The sequence below is a fragment of the Corapipo altera genome, unplaced genomic scaffold (assembly GCF_003945725.1).
Source record: "Corapipo altera isolate COAL_440 unplaced genomic scaffold, ASM394572v1 57, whole genome shotgun sequence".
NCBI lineage: Eukaryota > Metazoa > Chordata > Aves > Passeriformes > Pipridae > Corapipo > Corapipo altera.
This window is the reverse complement of record NW_020884905.1, coordinates 2,721,093-2,743,757: the sequence shown is the minus strand read 5'-3', so window position 1 is coordinate 2,743,757 and position 22,665 is coordinate 2,721,093. Positions and strand designations below refer to the sequence as shown.

The following is a 22,665-nucleotide window of genomic DNA, read 5'->3' as shown; positions in this document are numbered from 1 at the left end:
AGAATATCATTTTCCATGGCAGTCTTAAGAGCATGTTGTATTGTTGAAAGTAAGGTGCTTAAATTAAGAAAACAGGATATATTGAAAGTCAGATTCACTGTATCAGGAAAAGAGAGGGAAACTCTGTTCCTTCCCTTTTTACTGATACTAACATTTTTTTCTATATTTTAGGGCTTGAACCTGTTGTTTTCCCAATTGACAGTTTGCTCTGTTTGATGTAGACTTGGTAAGGCTTTTTCCACGTGAGCTTTGAAGAAAGTACCTCTTAAATTGGTAAGTATTGTGCCTGTAGCATGACACTTGTCACCTTTTTATTTATCTTAAGAACTGAGCAACAATTTTCAAAAGGTGCACAACAGATTATAAGGGCAGCTTTGACAAGACCAGAGGAAAAATGATAGTGGTTTAATGCTTTGGGGGTTTTGGAAGACTGTAGAGTACAAACTGTCATGAAGCCAACTTAATATAACTGTTTCCTTTATACTCTAAGGATTCACAAGGGACTTCACTGCTAGCATACAGGAAATAAAGTCTGTTGTGCTAGAAAAAGACTTTGTTGCTTACAATTTAGAAAAGACAAAGTTTCCTTAAAGGAAATGTTACATTCATACAAATTCCCATATTTATTTGTAGACAAAAATTACCATTCATATAGCAGGAAAACTAGATGAAAACAGAGACAGCATTGACTTAAAAGCCATTATGGAGTATTGGTAAACAGACCTAAATGACAGCAATAAACACAACTACACAAAAATTTTACCTAAATGTAGATATATCTTTATTATTGCCTCATTTTCCAGTACCAGCCTCATTTCTTAACAGGAATTCTTGAAAATAAATTGCTACAGGAATGCAGTTCTTCAGTGAGGAGCTTGCAGAGTTTATTTTAGGTAAAGCTTGTCTTCTTTTGTTACACGATTCGACCAAGATATACTGACTTGGGATATTTTTCCTTTAGATCAGGCCACTGAACGATGAAATAATCTGAAAAGTAGTAAAGAATCTTTCCAGACAGGGATAAAGTCTCCACGCGGCAGATGCTCTCTACATATACAATGATTGATCTCTTTATTCCTAGAAGGCCAAGAAGAAGAGCAGATATACAGACAGGAACACATGTTCCTGGTCCATTGCATAATATCTAAAAGAGATGAAACATATTACAAAAGTAAACCATGAGTTTTTCCATACAGTAAAGAATTAAAAATGTGTATATTCATTCAATGTTACGTTTACACAGAAAATATATTTCCAAATATATTGGAAAAAAACAGAACAAGCAAGTGAATATGAAAAAATGGGGGGGGTATTATTTCAAAGTAGCTGTCAAAAAATATTTATTTACATGTCATGGAGCTTCAATACGGCACAGTTCATTTCTATGAAGGAAAAGTTTAGAATTCCTTGGGTATATAACTTAAACAGTTTCCAGTCTCAGTCACAGCTTTGTATTGTATCAGTCATGAAATCTATGCACCTAATAAGTTGAAAGAAGTTTAATTAGGATTATTAAACCTGAGATCCAGTTATAAACCTCTTGAACTCTGGCTTAAATCAGCAAAACACTTAAGAGTTCACGAAAAATGTGCTGATGAATTAGGACCGTCACGAGACTCTATTAGCTGGTAAGTATGACTGGGTTTTATTTTTTATTTTTAATAAACATTAGTAGATAGTTACAAGCATACAGAAGGAAGGTGTTTTGGTAAAAGCATGTCACATCCTTGTAGCAGAGGATCTCAAATTCACTTATAAATGTTAACAGTAAAAGGAAGTATTCTTTTAATTTTAGACATTATTCAACTGAAAACCAGATTGCTTAAAAGTAAAAGGTTTAAACCATGGTACATTAGGCACTCTACTTGGTATCAAAATGGATTTCAGGCGAGGAATTTCTTACTAAACTTAAATACTACCATGTAATCAGCACTTTTCTGCACAGCTGGGGTTACATGGAAATAAAGAGTTCTTTTATAAAATCATGGCTCTATATCCTATAAACTCACTTTTTTTTTTTTTTTTGTTCCAAGTTCACCAGCCTGTGAAAGATATTATACTGTTGGGGAAAAAAAAAATCTGAGTTTCTCTTTCAGGGCTGTAGCAATCATCTCAGAATGTTTCCTTCCCAGCTTCGGGGCAAGATCCCACTGATAAACTGGCTGGCAACATCTTGCCTCAGTTAAAAGGGGTAAGAGCTTTGGTGCTACTGAGTTCTAAACTCTCTCACCTATACTGTGTCTTTATCATAGCCCCAGAAATCTAGCTTGGGGATGTGATGGCCATACTGCTGTTGGTTTCTTATCAGAATCAACAGAATGTAATACTATTTGCAAGATTTTATTGTTGATCTTAATTGAACTATTTGTTCATGCAAGACTTGCTGATGTTTTCTCAAAGTCCCTTACAAGCAACATGCTGCACACATTTTTAATCTTGGAATTTTAGGGTATCAAGGTCCACACATTCTTGTATTTGGAACGTGAAGCGGTGCACTGATTTTATAATAGCAATTATATAGCTAAGAAGCAAAGCAGCTGAACACATCAACTTTGCATACTATTTTGAAACTAGAGGAATATACTGTGGTTTCAAACCTCCTGCTGAGCCTGACTTCAAGAAAATCCATGGGACTTTAAACTCTACAATCTGCTGAGAATGAAGAAGCTGTATTTTATACATCTGGCTTGGTGAGGAAGGGCATAAACCAACCACACACGCTGCCTTTTAGCATTCCCTAGAAACTTTTCCATACCTGTGAACTAAACCATGCATTTTGCCCTATTTCTTGACAAGTTGGATTAATTTGCATGGATGTTGATTGTGATACTGGTACCTGGCTACTGATATGTAAAAAATTAAGGCATGTTTAGGTATTTCTATTTTTAATAACATCTGTTACTGTACTGTAAATAAAGGAATAGGAAACAATGTGGACTGTTCTCCTTTGTCTGCCAGAGCTGGACTATTTCAGACAAGTGCATAAGAAGCACCAAAACTGTCCCAATAAATTATTTACTACTTATTTTTGTGAGTTGAATATACAGTCTAACTACTGATTTCATATTCAAAATTCAGCTTTAAGTGAACCGGTAAAAATGGGCACCACTGCTGAACACTTTCCTTTAATAGAGCTACCTGGAGTACACATATTGCCTCATATTCATTGCTCCCCAAGCTCTTTCTCTATTGTATTACTGTTCTCTCCCCTGTTCTTTCCTCAGTGTCATCAATTTCCATGTTTTTCTGTACTCTACCCAAGCCTCTGAGATTTCTCCCATCCATCTTCTCTTCCCTGCTTTTCTTTGTGATTCATCTCCCTCTGCATCCCTACCTATTCTCAGGTGCCCTTCCACCTATCCTCCTTTTGGAAAGGTTCTGCACTCTTTTAGCCTCCTGAGAGGCTAAAGAACTCAATACAGTTGTCTAAACAAGGAGTTTCACATTGGTCTCTGACTTTCTACAGTCTGACATAAAAAAAAATACCAATTGTGGATATGATTTAGGTCAGGTAGACATCCTAACATTCTTCTCAGCCCATAAGGTGATAATTGTAGAACAGGTTTTACAAAAAGCTGAATTATTACAATCATGATCTTTTTCAAGCACTGTGCCATACACTTCATCCTACTTTCCCCCTTATTAAACTTGGCTAGCAGCTCCAGTCCTTTTGGTATTTGGTATTCTTGTGTCTAAATGCACACACAAAGGTAAATGCCACAATGAATTCCAAACTAAGTGTACTCACAAAAGATCATGTAATGAAATAACGGTAAACGGGTCTATTTGCAAACCTCTATGTAGCTCTAAAGGCCACACTGAGCTGCTCTTATTTTGCTGAGGTGCAAAACAGAAAAGCAATAATCAAAATTAAAATCATAATAAAATACCTCTCCTATATCCAGGTTTTGATATAATGCACTCAATTTATACTTTCTACTGACTAACTTGTAGGGTGCTTCTCAAATGCCCTTTGATTCATGGAAAAGCACTTGCATGCAGGAAAAAGGATCAGGAAAATTATGGACTTGGCATCTCTAAAAAACCATGATATGATCATAACTCATGTCCTCTGCTCTTTCCTCTTCCACACATACCAGTTCAAACAAGATAAAGCAGACGTGGCTTTATAGGCTTTATGTATGCCAAATGCTCATAAAATACTCTTATGATAGATGTTGCTATTCCAAAATGCTTGGATTTAGGAATTGGCCCCTGAAAGACTCTGATATAAACCTGGCTAAAGCCCACAGACAGATAGGTCCCTATCTGAATTGGGGGTCATGATCTGTAAATCAAAACTAGTAATCAATCTCTCTGAACACTAAAAATTAACCTTCAGTTAACCTTCAGTGCGTGTCTAGAGACATGTCCTACCTAGAACTGGTGCAGTTGCAATTGCAGTGGCAATTCCCCTCCAAAAATCTGGTCTGACCAGTCCTACTTACTCCCTCTCACACTGTCAGCAGGAAGGGAGACCAGTGTTCCTTCTGCCTGGAATCCAACATCATACACTCTTCAAGGGATACAGGGGAAACTTCTGAGAAAATAAATATGTACATCATAAAGAAGAGGAACCATTTCAAAACACTATTCAAAACTAACTTTTGGAGAATGATCGATGTCTTACACCTTGAAAAGACCAACTTTTGTTTTTCCTCTCCAGCAGAATACAAGTATCTCTCAGTGAATCCAATGGCAATCATTAGTACGTAGGGAAGAGACAGGTACCTATTGGGCAAGAAGGGACCAGGGCCTCTACAAGGTCAATCAGCTTTTCAGGGTGTTTCCCAATATCTATTTACTTTAGCTACAAGGCTGCCTGTAGAATATTTGTGTTGCATGAGATATGTCTCAAAAATCTCTGGTTTATTTGGTTCAGCCTCCCTTAAGGAGGCAGCAGAAAGGGGGAAAGAAGGGGCCAAAGACAATTTTTGTGTCACCTTTGAGCTGCAACTGCCCAAAGACTTTCTTGGTCACTGAGCTATCTGACTTTGTTACCAACAAGTGGTAAGGGATTGTCCCAGGTCTCTTTACACCACTTACATGCACCTCTAATGCAAAGAAATGCCCAGCTCACTGCTGAATTGGCTCACTGGCTGCCTGGGGTCACAGCTAGGTCTGTAAACTAAGTTGTACATACTAAAAACCTCTACCAATTCCATCTAACCAGAGTTTAAACAGTACAATAAACTAACCAAGCTGTATATTAATGGAGGTTTAAAAGTAAAGGATCAGAATACAAAATTTATCTTTAGCTACTCTATAAATCTAATTTCATTTTAATCACTTTCATATAAAAATCGAATGTTTCCGATATTTTCCACAGCTGTTGAAAGAAAATAAGCTAAGCCAGCAGTCTGGCACACTGAGAACAATGGCACATGGCACCACTGCTGATAAAAGCTACTTCAGAGTTGGTGAATGCAGCACTGTGGTAGAGTGACATTTACCAGCGAAAACACTGAAAGCAGAGCTCACAGCTTCACTGGGATTAAATGTCAGGCCACTGATTAAAGCAAAAATGACTAAAGCAGAAAACTTGCAGTTTTTCTCATAAATATGTAAACATACATTTGCTGTATATCTTCAATGAGCAAGTGTTTAAGTACTACTGATATTCCCAAATTACACCAATCAAAGGGAGGACAACATAAGTCCCCCTAAACTTAGTAGAAAGTGGAAAACATGTGTGATTTGTTTTGCATAAGAACTTGTCAACACCTGCTGTTCTCCTTAATGACTTCTGCAGAGATTGGCCTTTGTTACCTGGGCAAGAGCAGAAAAACTGCCCAGCTTCATGGGGCTGAAGAGGCTTGTGGTAGGATGTGCACATGTGAACTGAAGACTACTTTACCAGACATGGAGCTACCTCCTGGAGCATATTCAGGATATTGCTCAGGCCTCCTTAGTTCTGGTAATGCTGCCTACTCTACAGTGCAAAACAACGGGAGATATGACTAAGGGAACAGGAGGTGGTGGTGACAGAGAACTACTAAAAAGGGTAAAGGTAAGTTGAGTGACACAAAGTGGACCCAAGCTGGGTTAACTGCATGATGTAGGGAAAAAACCCATTAGATATTCCTATGTTTTAGGAACAATGAATGTTTTTGTTTGTGTGTTTCTTGTTTTGATGGGGAGAGGTGGCCGTTTCTGTGGCACCAGAAGAATCTGCAATGAGTCAATTTGTATTCTGCTACGTAAATTACAGATTCTCATGAGCTCATCAGCTTCTTTTTAGTACTATATTACTATTTTAAAAACTTCACACTAATGCCCTGTAAGGTGATGTATCCAGCTGAACAATTTTTCCTTCACTACAGAAGCTGCTGTAATCTGGCTTCTTGGTTTCAGCTGTGCCCATTTCTTGTCCCGTAATTCGCAAAGTCTTCCCTGACTTCTCAGTGTATCCTTAACAATCCTCAAATCTGTGGGAAACACCAGGGCAAGCATTATACCCCTGCAGTTGTGGGGCATGCTTTTTCAATGTTGGAGATTCTCTAAAGGTAAAATTAAGCTCACAAAAGCATCAGTAAACAAATCTCAAATTTCAATTATAACTATATTTCCCTTATGAGCTCATGAACAAGAAGCAAGCCTGGAGAGTCAAGAAGCATGGGTTGTACTCACAGCTCTGCTGTGGACTCACCATGGGATTTAGGGCACAGCACTTGCTTTCTCTCACATCAGTATTTTCTGTTTTAACACCTGGAAAACAATAACTTATTCCTCACATCAAAATTCCTGTAAATCCTTCTCAATAATGATCTCCAGGTATGGAGAGTATTGCTTTCATTAGTATGTGTTTTGATTCAGTAGCATACCTTAAGAATAAGATAAAATGTACATGCTATTTTCTCTTGAATAGATTTTTTTAGTATGTTAAAATATAGCAGACCCTATCCATTAAGAATCAATTTCCAGTAGTTACTTTGATGGCAACTAAAGCCTGGATGGTAAACAGAGGAAAAATTGTTACTTTTTTCATAAATTAGTAACCCTAAAAGGTTTCAAGAGATATATTGCTCATCCACACAGAGATACTGCAGTTATAGAAATAGCTCTTTCAGAGAAGATAACTTTAGTAATCAGAAAAACAAGAGAAACCTGAGAATTTGAGAGAAAGGGATTTCTCCTTACCCCAAATACTGAAGCATGTTGAGAGGGAGTGTTCTTGTTAAAGCTTTTGCTAGTCTTGCTATTTAGCATATCTGAAAATTCAAGTTTTGAACCTTGCGAGAAACTAGCTTAGAATTGTTATTTTTTAAGGTTTAAAAAAAAAAGCAGGAACCTTTTTCAACAATTCCTTATTATTGCTATTGATGGGGGAAAAGAAGAATTTCAGGTTCTGTTTGAACAATAGAACTAAACTACCTACTGGTTTATTATTTTTTGAAGAGTGAAGATCTTATCTAGTTCCCTCCACAACCTGCACATAAAACTAGGTAAAATTCACGCCCTATTTTCTGTTTGAACTTACCTGCAGAATGCAAGATAGGACAAAAAAACCCCCAAAAACTAGCTGTGTAGTCTGATTAAATCAGGTAATTAAGGTAGAAATCAGGTAATTAAGGTAGAAATCAGGTAATTAAGGTAGAACTGAATTATACCTAGGTACACTTTTATCTTCTACTGTCTAAGTCACTTGAATCATCAGGGGTGCAAAAAGATAGTTATAATGTTCTGCATCAACAGCTTGTGTTCGGGCTGGTCAGCAGCTTGTAGCAATCACATGAAAGCCTTCCTTGTCCACCTCTGTATTTGTTGGTACAGTTGCTGTTGTTATTATCATACATTTACACAGTAAGTGAGGTGCTCTTCAAAACAAGCAGAGACATGTGTGGTCCTACAGGCAGATTACCTAAGCAGGATAAATAAGATCGGTGAATGCCAGAGTGGGGAAGAGAGAAGTGGAAGAGCAAGGACTTAAATTAGCACACTATGCAGCTGGGTTTCTAATGTGTTTTTTTTTTTTTTTAATGAGTATTACTTGCATCATGGAATGAAATACATTGGGAAGCATCAGTAACTCCTTCTCTTTTGCAGCTCGTACTTTATAAAGGTTTGGGGAGAGGGAGACAAAAATCCTACCTAGTGGATTTTTCTATGGGAGAAAAGGAGAACTTTCACAAAACCACTAGGAACTTGATGTAACAACAGAATTTAATTGTAACAGCACTAGGCATTGTCACTTCTGCCTTTTAGGCACTTAGTGGCCTGACTAGAGTTACCAGCCCATTGTCCTCAGGGCAAGAGACAAGGGAACAAGCCCAGCTTACTGTGATTTGCATCAGCATCCACATACAAAGTAGTGAGGGAAGCTCCTTGTTTCTGGATTTCAGCAGAGCACAGGAGCTCAGCTATGTATGTGGCTATATGACACTGTAGAGACTTAAACCAGCTCAAGTCTGTTTCTGGGTATGCCCAGGGCTTTACTGATGAAGAGGAAAGATAACTGGGGTCATTAAGAGCCTCAGAAGTTAGGCAATAGCTTAGTGAGCAAAGGTTGAGAATCTAGATTTGCATGCATAAAGAAACATGCAGGCTTTAATTTATTAATTTTTTTTAATTAACCCAACCTTAGGCACCCTGCTTAACTGCCCCTGTATGACAGGTGGCAGGTCTGTCATTTGGATTAAAAGGATTTTGGAGTGGTAGTTTCCATTAGGATACTTCCAAGCCTAGTTGCCAAGTGTAAAATGAGAAACATAAAACAAATCAATTAAAAGAAATGATAAATGACAGGTGTGAAACCAGTAGTAATGTTCAAGTCTATGGGAATGTTAGTGTTGGCTATTAAAACATCATATTAAGACCCAGACTGTCAGTAGGACCAACAAAACAACCAGTGAGTCTTTTGAGAAACTGGGGGAGATGGATAGAAGGTTGGTTAAAAAGTAGATACAGGGTGGAGAATAAACTAACTCCCTACCTACATTACTATGGAGTGGGTCTGTGGTTTATTGCTGCTCAAAAATTGTATAAAGTAAAGGAAATTTGACTTTGTGTAGATGAAAAAGTTGGTCATAAAACAATTCTGTAAAAGGCCTTTGCCAAGTAAATGAAATGGTAGTCACTGAACTACATCTGTAGCTACAAATACTAGGTACTACCTGTCTTTCAGCAATGTCACCTTGGCTGAATCTGAACCTGACTACAGTTTTGGTCACCATGAGAAATACTATCCAACCTTTTAGAGCCTATTTACAAATAATTTTTATATCTGCTGATATAAAAAGTACTACTTATTCTAGTAGCCTGCTTCTACTCAAAAGGAGAAATTAAATCCAAGGACTGTTAAATATACTCATATATGTTAGTAACAGTGGCCTAAAATGAGCCTTTAATTGCAAATCTCAATGTGTCTTACATTAGTCAAGCATTCATTTAACTAGAACTTGAAAGCAGTATTTTAGGTTAGCTAAACATGACATTTTATATGTACATAAAACATATCTCAGGCTACTGCCTAAACACTGAAGTTGGCATAGCAAGAATGCGCATCAAATTCCTGCCTGAAATATCTTTGCAATGCAAACCCTAGAGGTGTTGGCAATCTGTATCTCATACCAGTGGTTAGACTGAGCAAGACTGTTACGCTTTATAACATACATGGAAATGTGACCAGGATGTTCATGATGAGTTAAGACTCTTTTACGTCTAAAGTCTGCTTAAATCTAAGCTAAGAACTCAGTTCATCTTTACTAACGCTTCTGTCCTTCCTCTGAAAAGTAGTGTCTATAGGCATGTCTAATCAGCAGTCACAGAAAGACCAGAGCTACAGCTTTAAACCAACCAATTGGAATAGCTTTAGATGTTTATCTGTGCTCAGCAGAGGGTAATTCTACATTGTGAGTGCAGTGTAGCAGTACACAGCACACAGGGCAGAGGACCTGTGAATAAAACTAATTTTCATCAACACCGAGAAGTTAAACACAAATATTAATAGCTTAACTTTGAGTTTTTTTGACTAAGCAATTTGTGTCACTGAAGGTCTTAATCCAATATTCTTACTCTTGCTTATTTTGACTCTTTTGATCCTAGAATAACAACAGTAGGTCAAACACACTGTCAGTCTGGTCCAAAAGAATTATAAATTAGTGGTGAAAGATTAAGTGTGTAAAAGAATGCAGCAGATAGTCTTAACATGGTATTATACAAAGTTCACTTGTTATGAAGAGAAAAAATGCTACCACCCAGATTTTGTAGCTTTCCACAAAGTTCCAATAAGAACCATGATAGGGACAATAACTTGCTATTTGTCACAGTAATTTCTTAAAGTGAGCTTTTGGGCAGGGCACAAAGGATGGAAAATCTTAGCTAAATGAAATAATGGTCTCTTTTCAATTAGCTTATTGTATGAACACTTCTGTAACTAGAAGCTGCCTGTAGTCAGTTTAAGCCGTCAGGGGACCAGGCATGTGTGATGGGATGTGCAGTCATAAAAGAATAGGTAGATGGCTACATGCATGATGAGCTGTGCAGGTTTCAGGCTTCTAGAAAGAAGTTTTAACAAGGAGAAACTTATTCAATTGACAGCTGGTGGGGAGGGAGACAGCAGAGCTTGTTTTTGCTGTGCAAATGCAAACTTCTTACTACAGGCTTCCCACAGGAAGGAGGCCCTAATGTGGGAGGACCGCCTTCTTTGCCTGATTTAACCCAGGTTTTTCCAAATAGCAGCGATCCGAAAACATCTGCTTATTTCAGACTCTGTAGGGCCCTTAAGCAGTAGGAACTGCTGAGAAGTGTCCCCAAAAAAGGAATAAAGTCTGGTCCTAAGGGTCCAGGATGTGCAATCTACTAATGAATAAGGCTTTATACAGCATTTCTGCACAGTTCTAGGTGAAATTTAATTATATTAAAGGACAACAAATCACTGGTCCAATTACATAACCCCTCTATGGCTGAAAAAGAGGCCTGGATATAGTATTTTGCAGTTTTCTGCTGTGGTGGGTGCACATCCTTTGTTTCCAGTTTGAATTCCAGGTATACCAGAATGACCAGAATAATCATGACCCAGACAAAGGGCTAGATCACCTGAAAACCTGGTTGCAGGGCTGGCAAACCAGCCCAAGAACAATGGTTCTGTAAGCAGCAAGAGAACTGAAGATCAGTTTCCTTTGAACTTGTATCTACTGACTGACTTAGCATATCTTATAACTTAAATTTATTCCTTCTTGTACATCAACTAATCCAGCAATTTTCTCTGTCTTCGGGGAAAAAATCTTTGTGCAGCTTTTCTAATTTCTGTAACTAAGAAGGATTTGCATCTTTTCATAGATAATAGATCTTATAACATCTTGTTCTGGTTTTATGCATCTTCTTAGCCTTTCTCTCAATGAAGACAATAAATCTCTCTTCTCTGACCAGCTGCCTGTTTTCATGGTAGAAATTTGCAGTCTTTGAGCTACAACTGCATGCTAAATCTGGCTGCAACTGATGAATGGTTTTAAAAGCTTTTCTGGGGGAAGGTAGGTGTAGGCAGAGTGTGCTGGCACAAGCCTTGCTTCCCTGGAATTTTAGGCCATTGTATAGAAAGCCTACCTAAGGCAGATCAATGTTGTAAAAACTGCCCACTATACATTTGCTTGCAAAACACCCTGACACTTATATTTCTATAATTCTTGGCTATAGAAACACAAGCTGATCATCACTTCTGACATCTTAATTGTTACTTGGTTTAATATCTCTAAAGGGACTTGACTTTGCAGAGTGCAGATGTTCATAACTCAGAAATGGGCCTCCTGAAGATGATCTCAAACTGAACAACTAAGCTAACTTCTACATTTCTTAAACTCTCTGGGGGCCCATTTCAAGTGTGGGTCAAGTCCTGCAAGACAGCAAAGGTCTCCTGGAAGTTGTTCAGTTCTTTCTGAACTCACTATCTTGAAGAAGGGTTGGATGGAACTGCTTTGTCATGCAAAGTAAACCAAGAAGCTTTGCCAGAAGATCAGTGTGAGATACAAAAAGGGACACAGTGCTCATGTAAATAAGCACATAGCAAGTAACTCCTGTGTAGCTTGGTTTGCTGTTTCCCCTTTGCAGCTATTTTCATTCTGCAGACATGCAAGTTATGCCAAACTAAGCTTATCTGTTCCAAACCTTGCCTTCATGCACCTAATGGTTTCAGGTTCCCTTTGCAGTACTTCTCTTGTCCTACATTTCTTGAAAACTGCAACACTTCTGCATTTCTCTGGCTTTTGGGTGCCTGGAGACTTTAGTCATTCCTTCATACATACACATATTTCTGACAAGCCTAAAAGCAAATGTAAGGATTTGAGGATCAAATGATTTAGAAGCAATTCAAAGTTGTCTTTCCCTCCTGCAGTTAAACAGAACCAGTGTCTAGACTGAAAACGTACAGTACCCATAAGCTCTAGTGTTTAAAAATATGAAACTCTCAGCATGATGGAATACTGTCCTTGTTTCTAAACTCAGGTCTTGATTTCCATGCCAAAAGTTACAGATGAGTACTGTGAACTCAAGCATTTGTCCCAGCCTTTCTAGTTCTTTAAACATTGCATTTTGCCAAGGGTAGGGTGGGTTGCAATTCCCTGTAAACCTCTTTGTCTAAAGGCAATTAAACACTACCAGTTGCTTGACATACCACACAGTCTTTTCACTGGCAACGTGAGGCATTTTAATCCCTGAATCACTCTCCTTGGATAAGTGTTTGGAGCTCTCTGAGTTTATGTATTTTACAGAATTCTGAAACTAAGATATCCATACAAGTAGCAGTATGTAAGCAGCTTTCAAGTGCTGTAAGATTTGGCATAATGCCAGAGATGCTTCTGCCAGCTACTATTGTGGTTGATAATTGTACCTGAGAAAAAGTAACTGGGGACAACCTCCCCTTCAGCCCTTCTCTAATCATGGATAAAGATTCTTTGGATATCATTTTGAGTCAGTGGTTCCCTTGAACACTACAAAGGGCTTAAAGGCCTTGCTAAAATGTATCCTCAATTTTACAAGGTTAAGTGTTTTTTGAAAACACTAGTCTTTTGATAGCTTACCGTAGTTTATTAACTCCAAAACTATTTCTAATAATTTTATGTGTAAACCTCACTGTCACCTTAAATTCCTTTTGTAAACAGAGAGCACATGGAATTACATTAGTAACTTCCTGCTTCCTACAAGCTACATAGTGAGATTTTTTCAGTCAGTTTCTTTTGCAAGAAGTAAGAAGATACATATACATTAACACAGTGGTATAGCAAAATGATTACTAAATATTACTCACATTTGCTCTGTCTGCTTCATGTAAACAAACTTGACTATTTCCCCTGCCCCAACTAAAACCTCAGTAAAAAGAATATGGCATTTTCTCCTCTCTCCCAACTTTATCTTTTCAGAATAGGCTTGAAAAACAATAAATGCAAAAAAGCTACTTCTGTTGTTCTGCACAGTAAATTGCTTGGAAAATTCCAGCAAGCAAGTAGTTTTTGATCTGAGAGGAACTGACCAGTACTATTGAAGCCAATGAGATCAAATTATTCTCAGCAGCCTCTCTAAACATTCAGAATACCACAAATATACAAAAGCCTTTTTAGAATTAGCTATACAGTTCACAGTGGGAGTTAAAAAAAGTCTCCTTACAAATAACCTCTGTAGGTGTCAGATGCTGCTATGAAATTATGAAAAATACCTTGTAACTGCATTAGTCTTTACACATTTCATAAAATATTTTAAACCTCATAAAATATTAATTTGAAATTCTGCTAAAAAAATGCTTTTTAAAAAAATTCAAGTTTACATTACTGATGCCTTCAGAGTCTTTCAGGTCTAGCAAAAAACCAAATTTTCTAGCTGTAACCAAATTTTCTCTTACAGAATTGTAAGACTTAAAACTAAGAGTCCAGTGTGTACCTTTTGCACTAACACAAAATTTTATTGATTGGGTATCTTCATTTTAGTTCTACAGTTTGACAGCCCTGAATGCTTCTGACTTGTTTAACTCTGTGGAATATTTTTAAATGAATGCTGTAATTAGCATGAGAGTGCAGTTTTGTGAACAGCTTGAAAAGTTACCAAAGTGCTAAGGAGTTGCTATTCAGCAGTGATGTTTTTTGCCATTAGATGAGACAATTAATGTCAGTCAGCCAAAACCTAAATAAATATGCATTGTAGCTCAAAAGTCCATGTAAGCACAAGAACTGAATCTGTATATATTTGTGCTGGTCTGAACCTGTCTGTGCCAGACTGGTCATACCATTTTAGAAGCGAGTCCAGCCAACAGGATAACCGGGCTTTCAAGCATAGTTTGTGCTGTTGCAATCCTAAAGAGATATTATCAAGAATAGCAACTTTGTTTTTGCTAGTTCTACCAGCATTAACAAGGAAATGACACACACTGATGTTACTTGCAAACTTTGAGAGGGAAAACTGGTATTTGTTGCTCTAATTCACCAGCAGCACAACCTGTTCTCTCTTGATGTATTGCTGCTACATTTAATTTAATATTACAAAATACTTTTCCTGTGAACTGTAAATCTAGAGCATATGAGACCGAGTCTGCAATGTGTTGATATTCCAAATGCTTTTCTGATGCTGATTCTCAACGAGTTGAAATTTACCTACCAAATCTGGTTTCAGTTTGTTGGTCAAAGGAAGAGAGTAGAGTATGGAGTATAGGGTTGTTACCACAGAGGAGATCCAAGACTGTCTAACCTCGCGGCTTCTGGGAATGCGATGAAGGGTGAACTGGAAGAGAGCACGATAATTGGAGCTGTTACTTTTCTAAGAATGTTTTTGTTACTTCTATAGTGTTACTACTTCTGTCTGTGCCAATCTTTTTTTTTTTTTTTAAATCTACTTTGGAAATATTCGGGTATAAGAGCTTTGCATAGATGCCTGTGGTGTGATGCTCAGCGCTCCTGGTAATAAAGTAAACACAAATACTAGAACTATATACCTATTGTCTAATCCCTGCTCAGGTTACTTTAAAACACTGCCAGCGTCACAGCCAGCCGGGCGGAGGAGCTGCCCCGCGGTGTGTGAGCCGAGTGCGGCACCTCGTGGGCACCGCGCCGCCAGCCCGTCCGACCGCACAACCCGCGCACGGGGACTCTGCTGCCTCTCGCCTGCTTAAACCCTTTGTGCATTTACAGTGCAGAAAATGCAGCAGCTTTTCTCAGTTAATGGCCGGCGCATGCTATTAAAAAATGTAAAAGCAAATATCGCTATCCTTTAAATGAGTACTCAGTGAGTATTCAAGAGATATGCAAGATGCATATTCAAAATGTAAAATATTTGCATAAAGAAAGAGAAAAGAACATCTTATTAAATTAAAAATAAAGAAATAATTTTCTTTGTTCTTTCCCTAGGAAAAAGTAAAGATTATTTACTGTGTAAAAGGTATCAAATTAATAAAACAAGGATGTTTTCTTCTTGTCTCAAAACACTGTGAGCAGGTAACAGCAGTTAGGCTGCATGCACTCTTCTTAGGTGGCTTTTACCATGATGCAGAGGAGCTACACATAAAAACTACACATAAGAACTAGTGCTATGTCAGAAGGCAGTCCTTATGCTAATGAAATTTTTGTCTGTTTAAACGAAAGACAAATATAAAGGCTGCAGTGCACTGCTCAGTGACACTGACACACTGCTCATGTGGACAGCGGTCCTTATCTCACTTTATCGGGGACAGCAGATCACTACCACTTCAGAAGAACTTCCACTGGGAGTGAGAAACACTAAATATAAATACTGAAAGTTGTCCAGTTACTTCAAATACACATTGCTAATTATTATAGCTTAGTCCTGGTGATTTGTGCTCAGGAAAGATCATGTTAACAGTGGCTGTACAGTAAACACAAACTACAAATCAGTCTTTAATAGCACTAACTGCAACTTTTCTAAAATATAAGGTGGAAAGAATAAAAAAACCCCAATGTTTATAAATACAGACTGTTAATTTTCTTAGCCAAAATTAACTTGTTTTGTTGTGATATGTTTCTTTAATAGCTGTGATACCAAGAGACATTAACAGATGTTATAAACTGTTTTTCTTATGTTTTATTTGCAGGTGTTGAAACTCTGACTGCATTACTCTGACAACAGAATATGGAAAAATAAACATGCCCCCTGCTCCCTATTCAACAGTTTCTGGTTATCACTGCCTCTCTGTTTCTTAAAGCTTTGGAAGAGTTCAGGTGATAAAAAGAAATGCTGTAAAGAGAGTTTAGACCCTTGCGTAGTACTCAGTCCTGGAAGAAATATGTGTATGATAAGACAGTTTTAGGCAGATTAGGTTTCAGTGGAACTATTCAGATAAACCTTCACTGTAAGAACGGTTTTAAAGAGTATTTGACAAAAAACCCTGCATGTGATTTTCTTCATCATTAAAAACCCTAAGTAATTACAGTAAAACTTGGCAGGGACCCCAAACAGTATCAAAGAAGAAATTTACTTGTAGAATTCAAGTAAGGATCATGCTGATTTTATCTATTCTTTTCAAAAAGCATTCTGGAAACTTTAATCCTTTACCTAGTTAATATTGGTGTATGCAAGCATGCAAGGAAAAGCTGGTGGAAAACTGCAACTGCTGTGAATTATTATAATATGGTCAACTGAACACACTGCAATGCTTTCACAGAAACTGGGTTTATACAGCTCTTTTTCATGCTGAGAAACAAGATTTCTTAGCATAGTCTCTCTCGTGAAACAAAAAATGGAAATGTATGGCCAGAAGAGGTTTATGCAAAGGTTAGTTAATCTGGTTGCTCATCTCAGACATGACAAAGGGGAATATAAGATCCTGGGAAGAATTCATGTTCTTCAGCCAACAAATCTAAGTTGTCTTTCTGCTGCTAGAGTATGCTGACAGCAACTGAAGCAGGTTCTCTATGCTGAGCATAGAAGGTTCCCTAAGTAACAGCTCTGGGGGCATCCGCATGGAACAGTTGAGGTTACAGGCTGGGGGCAACAGAGTGATAGCAGGACCAGAGACCTTTCATAGGAGGCATTTTGGATTTCTTTTTTTCAAGTGACTTAGTAGGTTGAGGTGCAGCATTTTTCTTCTTGTAAGTAAGATGCTCATTCTGGATTCTTTTCCTTCTCCCTGAATACTGCAGCTGTTAGAACTGGGCTAGACCACAGATCAAAAAGAAAAGTATTTGTGGGGTTTTTTTACATCGTAATTTTCTCTTACATCACTGATTTTCTGTTAGGTCATTTCTCTAATTTGTCTTCCATCTGGTCCTTATATCTGGAAAAATTTACTTCCTTGACAAGATGAGGAAGGGAATAACCATGTGTGGAAGCATTCAGACTTTTTCTATTCAAAGCTGTAAGAAGCTACAAGCACATTATTTTTAAATGCTTGATGATCTCCAGCATCCCCAGTAAGAAAACACATACTATGTGCCAGTATCTGAAAGCATACTCTGAAAGTTAGCAAATACATGTTATAGGCATGTGATCTTTACTTTCCAAAATTTATCTTCCATTTTCTCTCTAAATACTTTTGCTCAGTGGAAAAAGAATGATCAAAGGAAAATGAGCATCTGTTATCCAGACATCAAACTCACATGCAGCCAAAAATATTCCTCTGGCTTTCAATGTTAAAGGAAAATATAACTACATGATCTGTTAGTAGTTGGAGGGGATATAAAAGCGAAGTTGCTTAGCAAAAACAAGTGAACTAATGGAAAATTATCTTTTAATACTCAAAATATGTATTTTTAAGAAATTCAATAATTTAGGGTTGGACATTTTTCAGGTAAGTGAATATGACTGTGTGAATGGCTATTTAGCAAACAAGATTTCTCAGAACAGGAAGAACCTCTGGTTGCTTTACTAAACTTTCATCCTCAGTGCACAACAACTTCCAAAGTGGAAGTGGGGTAAGCAAACTTAAAAATGTCATTGCCAAGTGAGCCCGTTGCTCACCTTAGCAGCAGTTCCTTTACAGTAAAAGGGTTTATTCTAAAAATCATTGGTACCAAGTTCTACATCCTTTCGTCCCAGTAGCACTGCTGAAGACAATGCAAGTGCACCGTATGAAATCGACACCATGTAAATAATTATTTTACTGTGTATTGTACTGTTTGCTCAAAAGGACTTATGATTTTATAGTTAGAACACTCACTTCCATTGTACTTACTCTAATTTCTAAATAAAAAAATACCATCTTTCTACCAATTTCACTGGATGTCAGATCACACTTTAAGTCAGCAGTCATGCTGCTGTCTGTTAATCATACAGCAAACTAGCTCAAAGCAAGGAAATGTTTGATAAAAAGATAAACAAGATATTTTAATTATTTTTTTCATTATTTTTAGGAGTTCAGCATTTGCTCAGATCATCAGCCACAAAACTCTGACATTCAGAGGCCTTGCATGTCTTTTAAACACATTTAATATTTTATTTTAAAATACAACCAAAACACAGTCTAGAAAGCACAAAACCAATACAATTTCAATTAAGGTTTACTGACATAAAACATTTTTATATATGATTTCTTTTAAAAAAATACATTGTGTCATCGAGGGAAACGTCAAATTAAAAAAGAAAAGAATCTGCCTCACTATATTTCTGACCCAGTATATTTATAGCTACAAATAACATTTCAATGGCTGGCTGATTTACAAAATTAAAAGAGATTTATTTTCAACATGTTTTTCTTGAGCAAGAGACAGCCTTTTTTGTACAGTCACTTTCACTACAATTATGTTCCCTCATTAGTTTAAATGGATTAACATATAAACAGGAGGTAAAGACTGTTCTAAGAGAAAGTAAGAAAGGTGGTTGTGAAAACTGGTAGCAAGAACAACATTTCCTATTTTTAGGTAGATTTACTTTTCATTTTCAGTGTCCCTCTAGTACACCAATAATCAATGGTGGTTATTTAGCTCACTTTTAGAAACATAAACCCCAGTATCTATAGAATGTCACCCTAAGCTGAACTTTAGTGTAAGTGATCATCAATACCTAGAAAATCAAAAGCACTGCTGTTTGTATAAATATCCTTTTAAAGAATCACTTCCAAATTGCCTTGAATTAGAATGTCATGTTAAGATCATTTTACCTTACATGAATACATTTAACAAGTTACCTGGGATTTGGGGAATGTTTCAGCCCTTTTTTGTTCAAAAGAACGTATTTTAGCTTCACTCATCTTATCTGAGTCTGCAAAAACATAATGTCTAGGAGAGTAGGACTCTGACAAACAGCTAAGTAACCTCAGGATTTCTGTTGTGTGCCCACCTGTAAAAACAAAACAAACTGCAGTTAGTATATGGGAAATTTTGTAACTTCCCATTTTTTCAGCTGAATAGGTCACTTTTCCTTTTAAAATGTGTTAGTACTACTGCTTTCAGTGATGCAGTTCTGAGAGTAGAGGATTCAATCAGAGGATGACTAAGACTAAATGTTTAAGTAATGTGGAGATAATGCACTGAAGCTGTATTGATGGATGTTTTTCAGCAGGGACTGTACTATCCCTCTCATAATACCGAAATCAACTGGGCAGCAGCAGCAGTTTCACTCGCAGCTGCTCCAGTGTAACAGCCTGGTGCCGACAGAACAAACAGTCCTGCTCCTGCGGGGCGCTCTGACCACTGCCCTTGAGCGGGTGTTCACAACCTGCTAACTGCAAGGTCACTTGATTCAGGGAGCTAAACTGGCACCAAACTGGAGAGGAAGTACTAATTGTGCTTTTTAGGGGGCAGGGTTAATTTTTGGTTTTGTCACTTGAGCTTCCTGAACTGCAGCTACAGGGATACTGCAACAGGGAAAGGGAGAGAAAGAAGACTGCGTACACGGGTGAAGTGGAACGGGCTCACCTTTTATCTGTTGGACTGGATCAGCTTAACATCAAACTGCACTTATGCTATGTGCATAAGCATTTACTGGACGTGTTACTTTTCACTCTGCTGGCAGCTACAGACCAAAACAGCAAACTGTTTTCCTACTACCTCCGGCTGACCAGGGTCACCAGGCTCCTAAGAGACCTGTTCCACAGGTGAAGCACTCATGACTGCTGAATGATTGACAAGCAAGGCAGGTGTGCCCTTTTACAAATGAGAGTTTGCCACCTTTCCACACAATGTCATGCTGTATTTTTCAAATATGTTTGGAGGTATTTTCTTGTGAGCAATGTTTGTTGAAGGTTTCACAAATTTTAATGCAATCATCTGAGCATTCACATAAGAGTACGAGACTCCTACTTAAAGTCTCAAATAGCCTTGAACATTATATGAATATTAACTGACATGAATCATTTCACCTGGTAAGCTTATATATAGGGAAGTATTCTTTTAATACAGACAAACTAGAGTCCAAAGGACCGAAGGAAAACAAGCACATTACCAGCCCTAGTGGAAGTAAAGATGACTTGAAGAATTATAAAACTGCCAGTGAAACTCAGATTGCAGGAAGATCCTGAGACATCTCCAATTAGACCCCAACTCAATTAGTTGGTGCACAGAAACCAAAGGGATACTGATGTGATGAAATCCAAGCTGGCCTGGATTTGTCAATTGCAACTTTTCAAATTAGGTTTTTGGGGCAAATTAATTGCCCTGCAACTTTGGGGAGGAGGTAACAAGGAGTCGTAGATGTGTGTGCCCCCCTTAGCATGGGGTGACACACTTGCACAGCTGTCCTGCCTCTGACGGACCCACACGAGGCTCTTGTGAGTAAATCACAGGAACGTGGTTTGGATGAATTACAAAACGCCACGTATGTCAGGGGTGTGCCGATCGTTGGAAAGCCATGCCCTGCACTACCATCAATAATTTTTCGTCAGCAGACTAAGCAGCTGCACAGGTCAGTCCTGCATCAGTTTATCGATACACTCGGGAGTGACTGGAGAAATGCACGTGCTGCCGGAGGGAAAGGTTCCGAAACACGGAGGAAAACGCCCCACATGAAGACGTAGCCTAACAATTTCTCAAATCGAGCACTAAAAAACCCAAAGACAGGCGGCAGCGCGGAGGGGGCCCGGCCCGGCCAGGGTGGGCTGCGAGAGCTGCCGTGGAGGGACCATGGCATCGCGACTACAGCTCCCGGCATGCACCGGCGCCTACAGGCGGGCGCCGCACCGCGCTGCATGCCGGGACTCGCAGTTCCAGGAGTACTGCGTGGCCGCTCTACGGCGCCATCCACGCCCGCTGGCGGCAACGCCCACTCACCGGAGCCAGCCACCACCAGGAGGCTGAGCGGAGGTGTCCGCCGGCCGCTGCGCCTCCTGGCCACGAGCGCCAGCGGGACGAGCAGTAAGGGGAGGAGGAGGAGGAGGAGGAGGAGGAGGGCGGCCGGCTGCAGGAGCTCCATGGCGCGGCCGGGGCCGCTCCGCGCGGAAATGGCGGTGGCACCTCCCCCGTACGGCGGCCGGCGCGGTTCAAACCTCCTCGCGCGGTGAACGCGGTGGGGGTGCCGGGAGCGGTGCGGGGCTGAGGGCGGCAATAAAGTATGAGGGGCTCCCTTATGCGGGGTCTGTGTTCCCCGACTGTGCGGGGTCTCTGTCCACCGTGTGCCTGAAAAATACAGCATGAACCTGTGTGCCGGTCTGAGCTCCTGCCGTGCGCCGGGTGTGCTCCGCGCTCCTGCGAGCGCGGTCCCGGAGCTCCGAACTCCTGCGTGCGGGAGAGCGACCGCGAGTGTGAGCAAGAGCTGCCGCTCCCAGGGCCCTGCAAGGGCTGCGGTCTGCTAGAGGAGGTCGAACTGCCCTAATTCACCTGTAAACCGAGACGTGCGTGCTGCAGCATGTGTCTGTCATGTGGCTCCTCTGGCACGTACAGATTCCTGCATCGATTTACCAGCATGAGCAGGCATAACACCGACCCAGGTACGTACGCTTGCATGCAGTTGTAATTTTCTATAATGTATAAAATGAAGGATATTAACACTTCAGTGCCTGTCGTGACTCTTGTTTTCATCATTCCAATACTTTAGCTTTTTATTTCAGTAAGAAGCGTGGAGCAACAGATCAGCACTCTTTTTGTCCCTGTCAGCATCCGCTCTTTGTTGGGTGATAGTGGTGATTCAGCCACAGGACTAATCTCAGATGAGATATCTGTTTGCTAGAAAGAGTAAGATATTGCATTTTATGATTAGGAAAGAGTTTGTTCATCACTGTTCTTAAATTATTGCCAGGGAGCAAGGCCATCCTTTTGGCTGATGAATCAGGAGTAATGAACTCTGGAACTTTATGGAGCGGTTTGACACCAGTGCTTTATAGGCTGATTTATCACACATATGAAGCGTGACAGCTGTGCACTTGTACCTCAAATGCACAAACACAATAGATCAAACACATTGCAATTCTGCATCTGCCTGCCATGGTTTCGATGGCTGTTTTTTCCCCTCTTGTTCGTTCTAAACAAATTGGACTTTTTGTATCCCTTCTGGCCTTGGAAGCTGATTGTTTCTCATTTTTAACAAAAATGTGCCAGTTGTGGGTTCCAGTGGTTATTGTTAACATACAATTAAATTATACATGTTCTAGCTATCCTTTGTCATCTTAGGATCTGAAATGAATCTTTCTGATTCACGCCTTGTAGTTCTACAGATGATGTTTTTTTTTTCTTTACATCAGTGTAACATATAATTTTGCAGTTGTTTTAAGCAGAGACTATTAAAAACAATATTACCATGGTAAGCTTGTCTTCCACCCAAATGAGTAACCTCACAAACAATATTTCACTGCCTAATCGTTGTTGA

At 39.1% G+C, this 22,665-nt stretch overlaps 2 protein-coding genes across 2 annotated transcripts in view; one reads left to right on the top strand and one right to left on the bottom strand.

Annotated features, from left to right (window-relative positions):
• Positions 1-334: 334 nt before the first annotated feature.
• ALG14 (ALG14, UDP-N-acetylglucosaminyltransferase subunit) lies at positions 335-21,514 on the bottom strand. Its single transcript, XM_027651804.1, has 4 exons — positions 21,135-21,514; positions 19,055-19,206; positions 14,578-14,700; positions 335-1,144 (listed from the first exon to the last, which is right to left on the bottom strand). Exons 1-4 carry the CDS (start codon positions 21,493-21,495, stop codon positions 914-916), a joined length of 867 nt encoding a protein of 288 aa, XP_027507605.1. The 5' UTR covers positions 21,496-21,514; the 3' UTR covers positions 335-913.
• The window catches only part of TMEM56 (transmembrane protein 56), a 34,772-nt gene continuing 33,614 nt past the window's right edge, over positions 21,508-22,665 (top strand). The window contains exon 1 of the mRNA XM_027651810.1: positions 21,508-21,790. The gene's annotated coding sequence lies outside the window, so the exon portion shown is untranslated. The remainder of the gene's footprint in view (positions 21,791-22,665) is intronic.

What these genes read in the sequence shown, in the direction of transcription:
- ALG14 (XM_027651804.1), bottom strand. Translation starts at nt 21,495, where the DNA reads ATGCTGTATTTTTCAGGCACACGGTGGACAGAGACCCCGCACAGTCGG. An exon ending in CCTGGTGGTGGCTGGCTCCG is followed by an intron (nt 19,207 to 21,134) that starts GTGAGTGGGCGT and finishes TTGTTTTTACAG; the next exon opens with GTGGGCACACAACAGAAATC. An exon ending in AAACATTCCCCAAATCCCAG is followed by an intron (nt 14,701 to 19,054) that starts GTAACTTGTTAA and finishes GCTCTCTTCCAG; the next exon opens with TTCACCCTTCATCGCATTCC.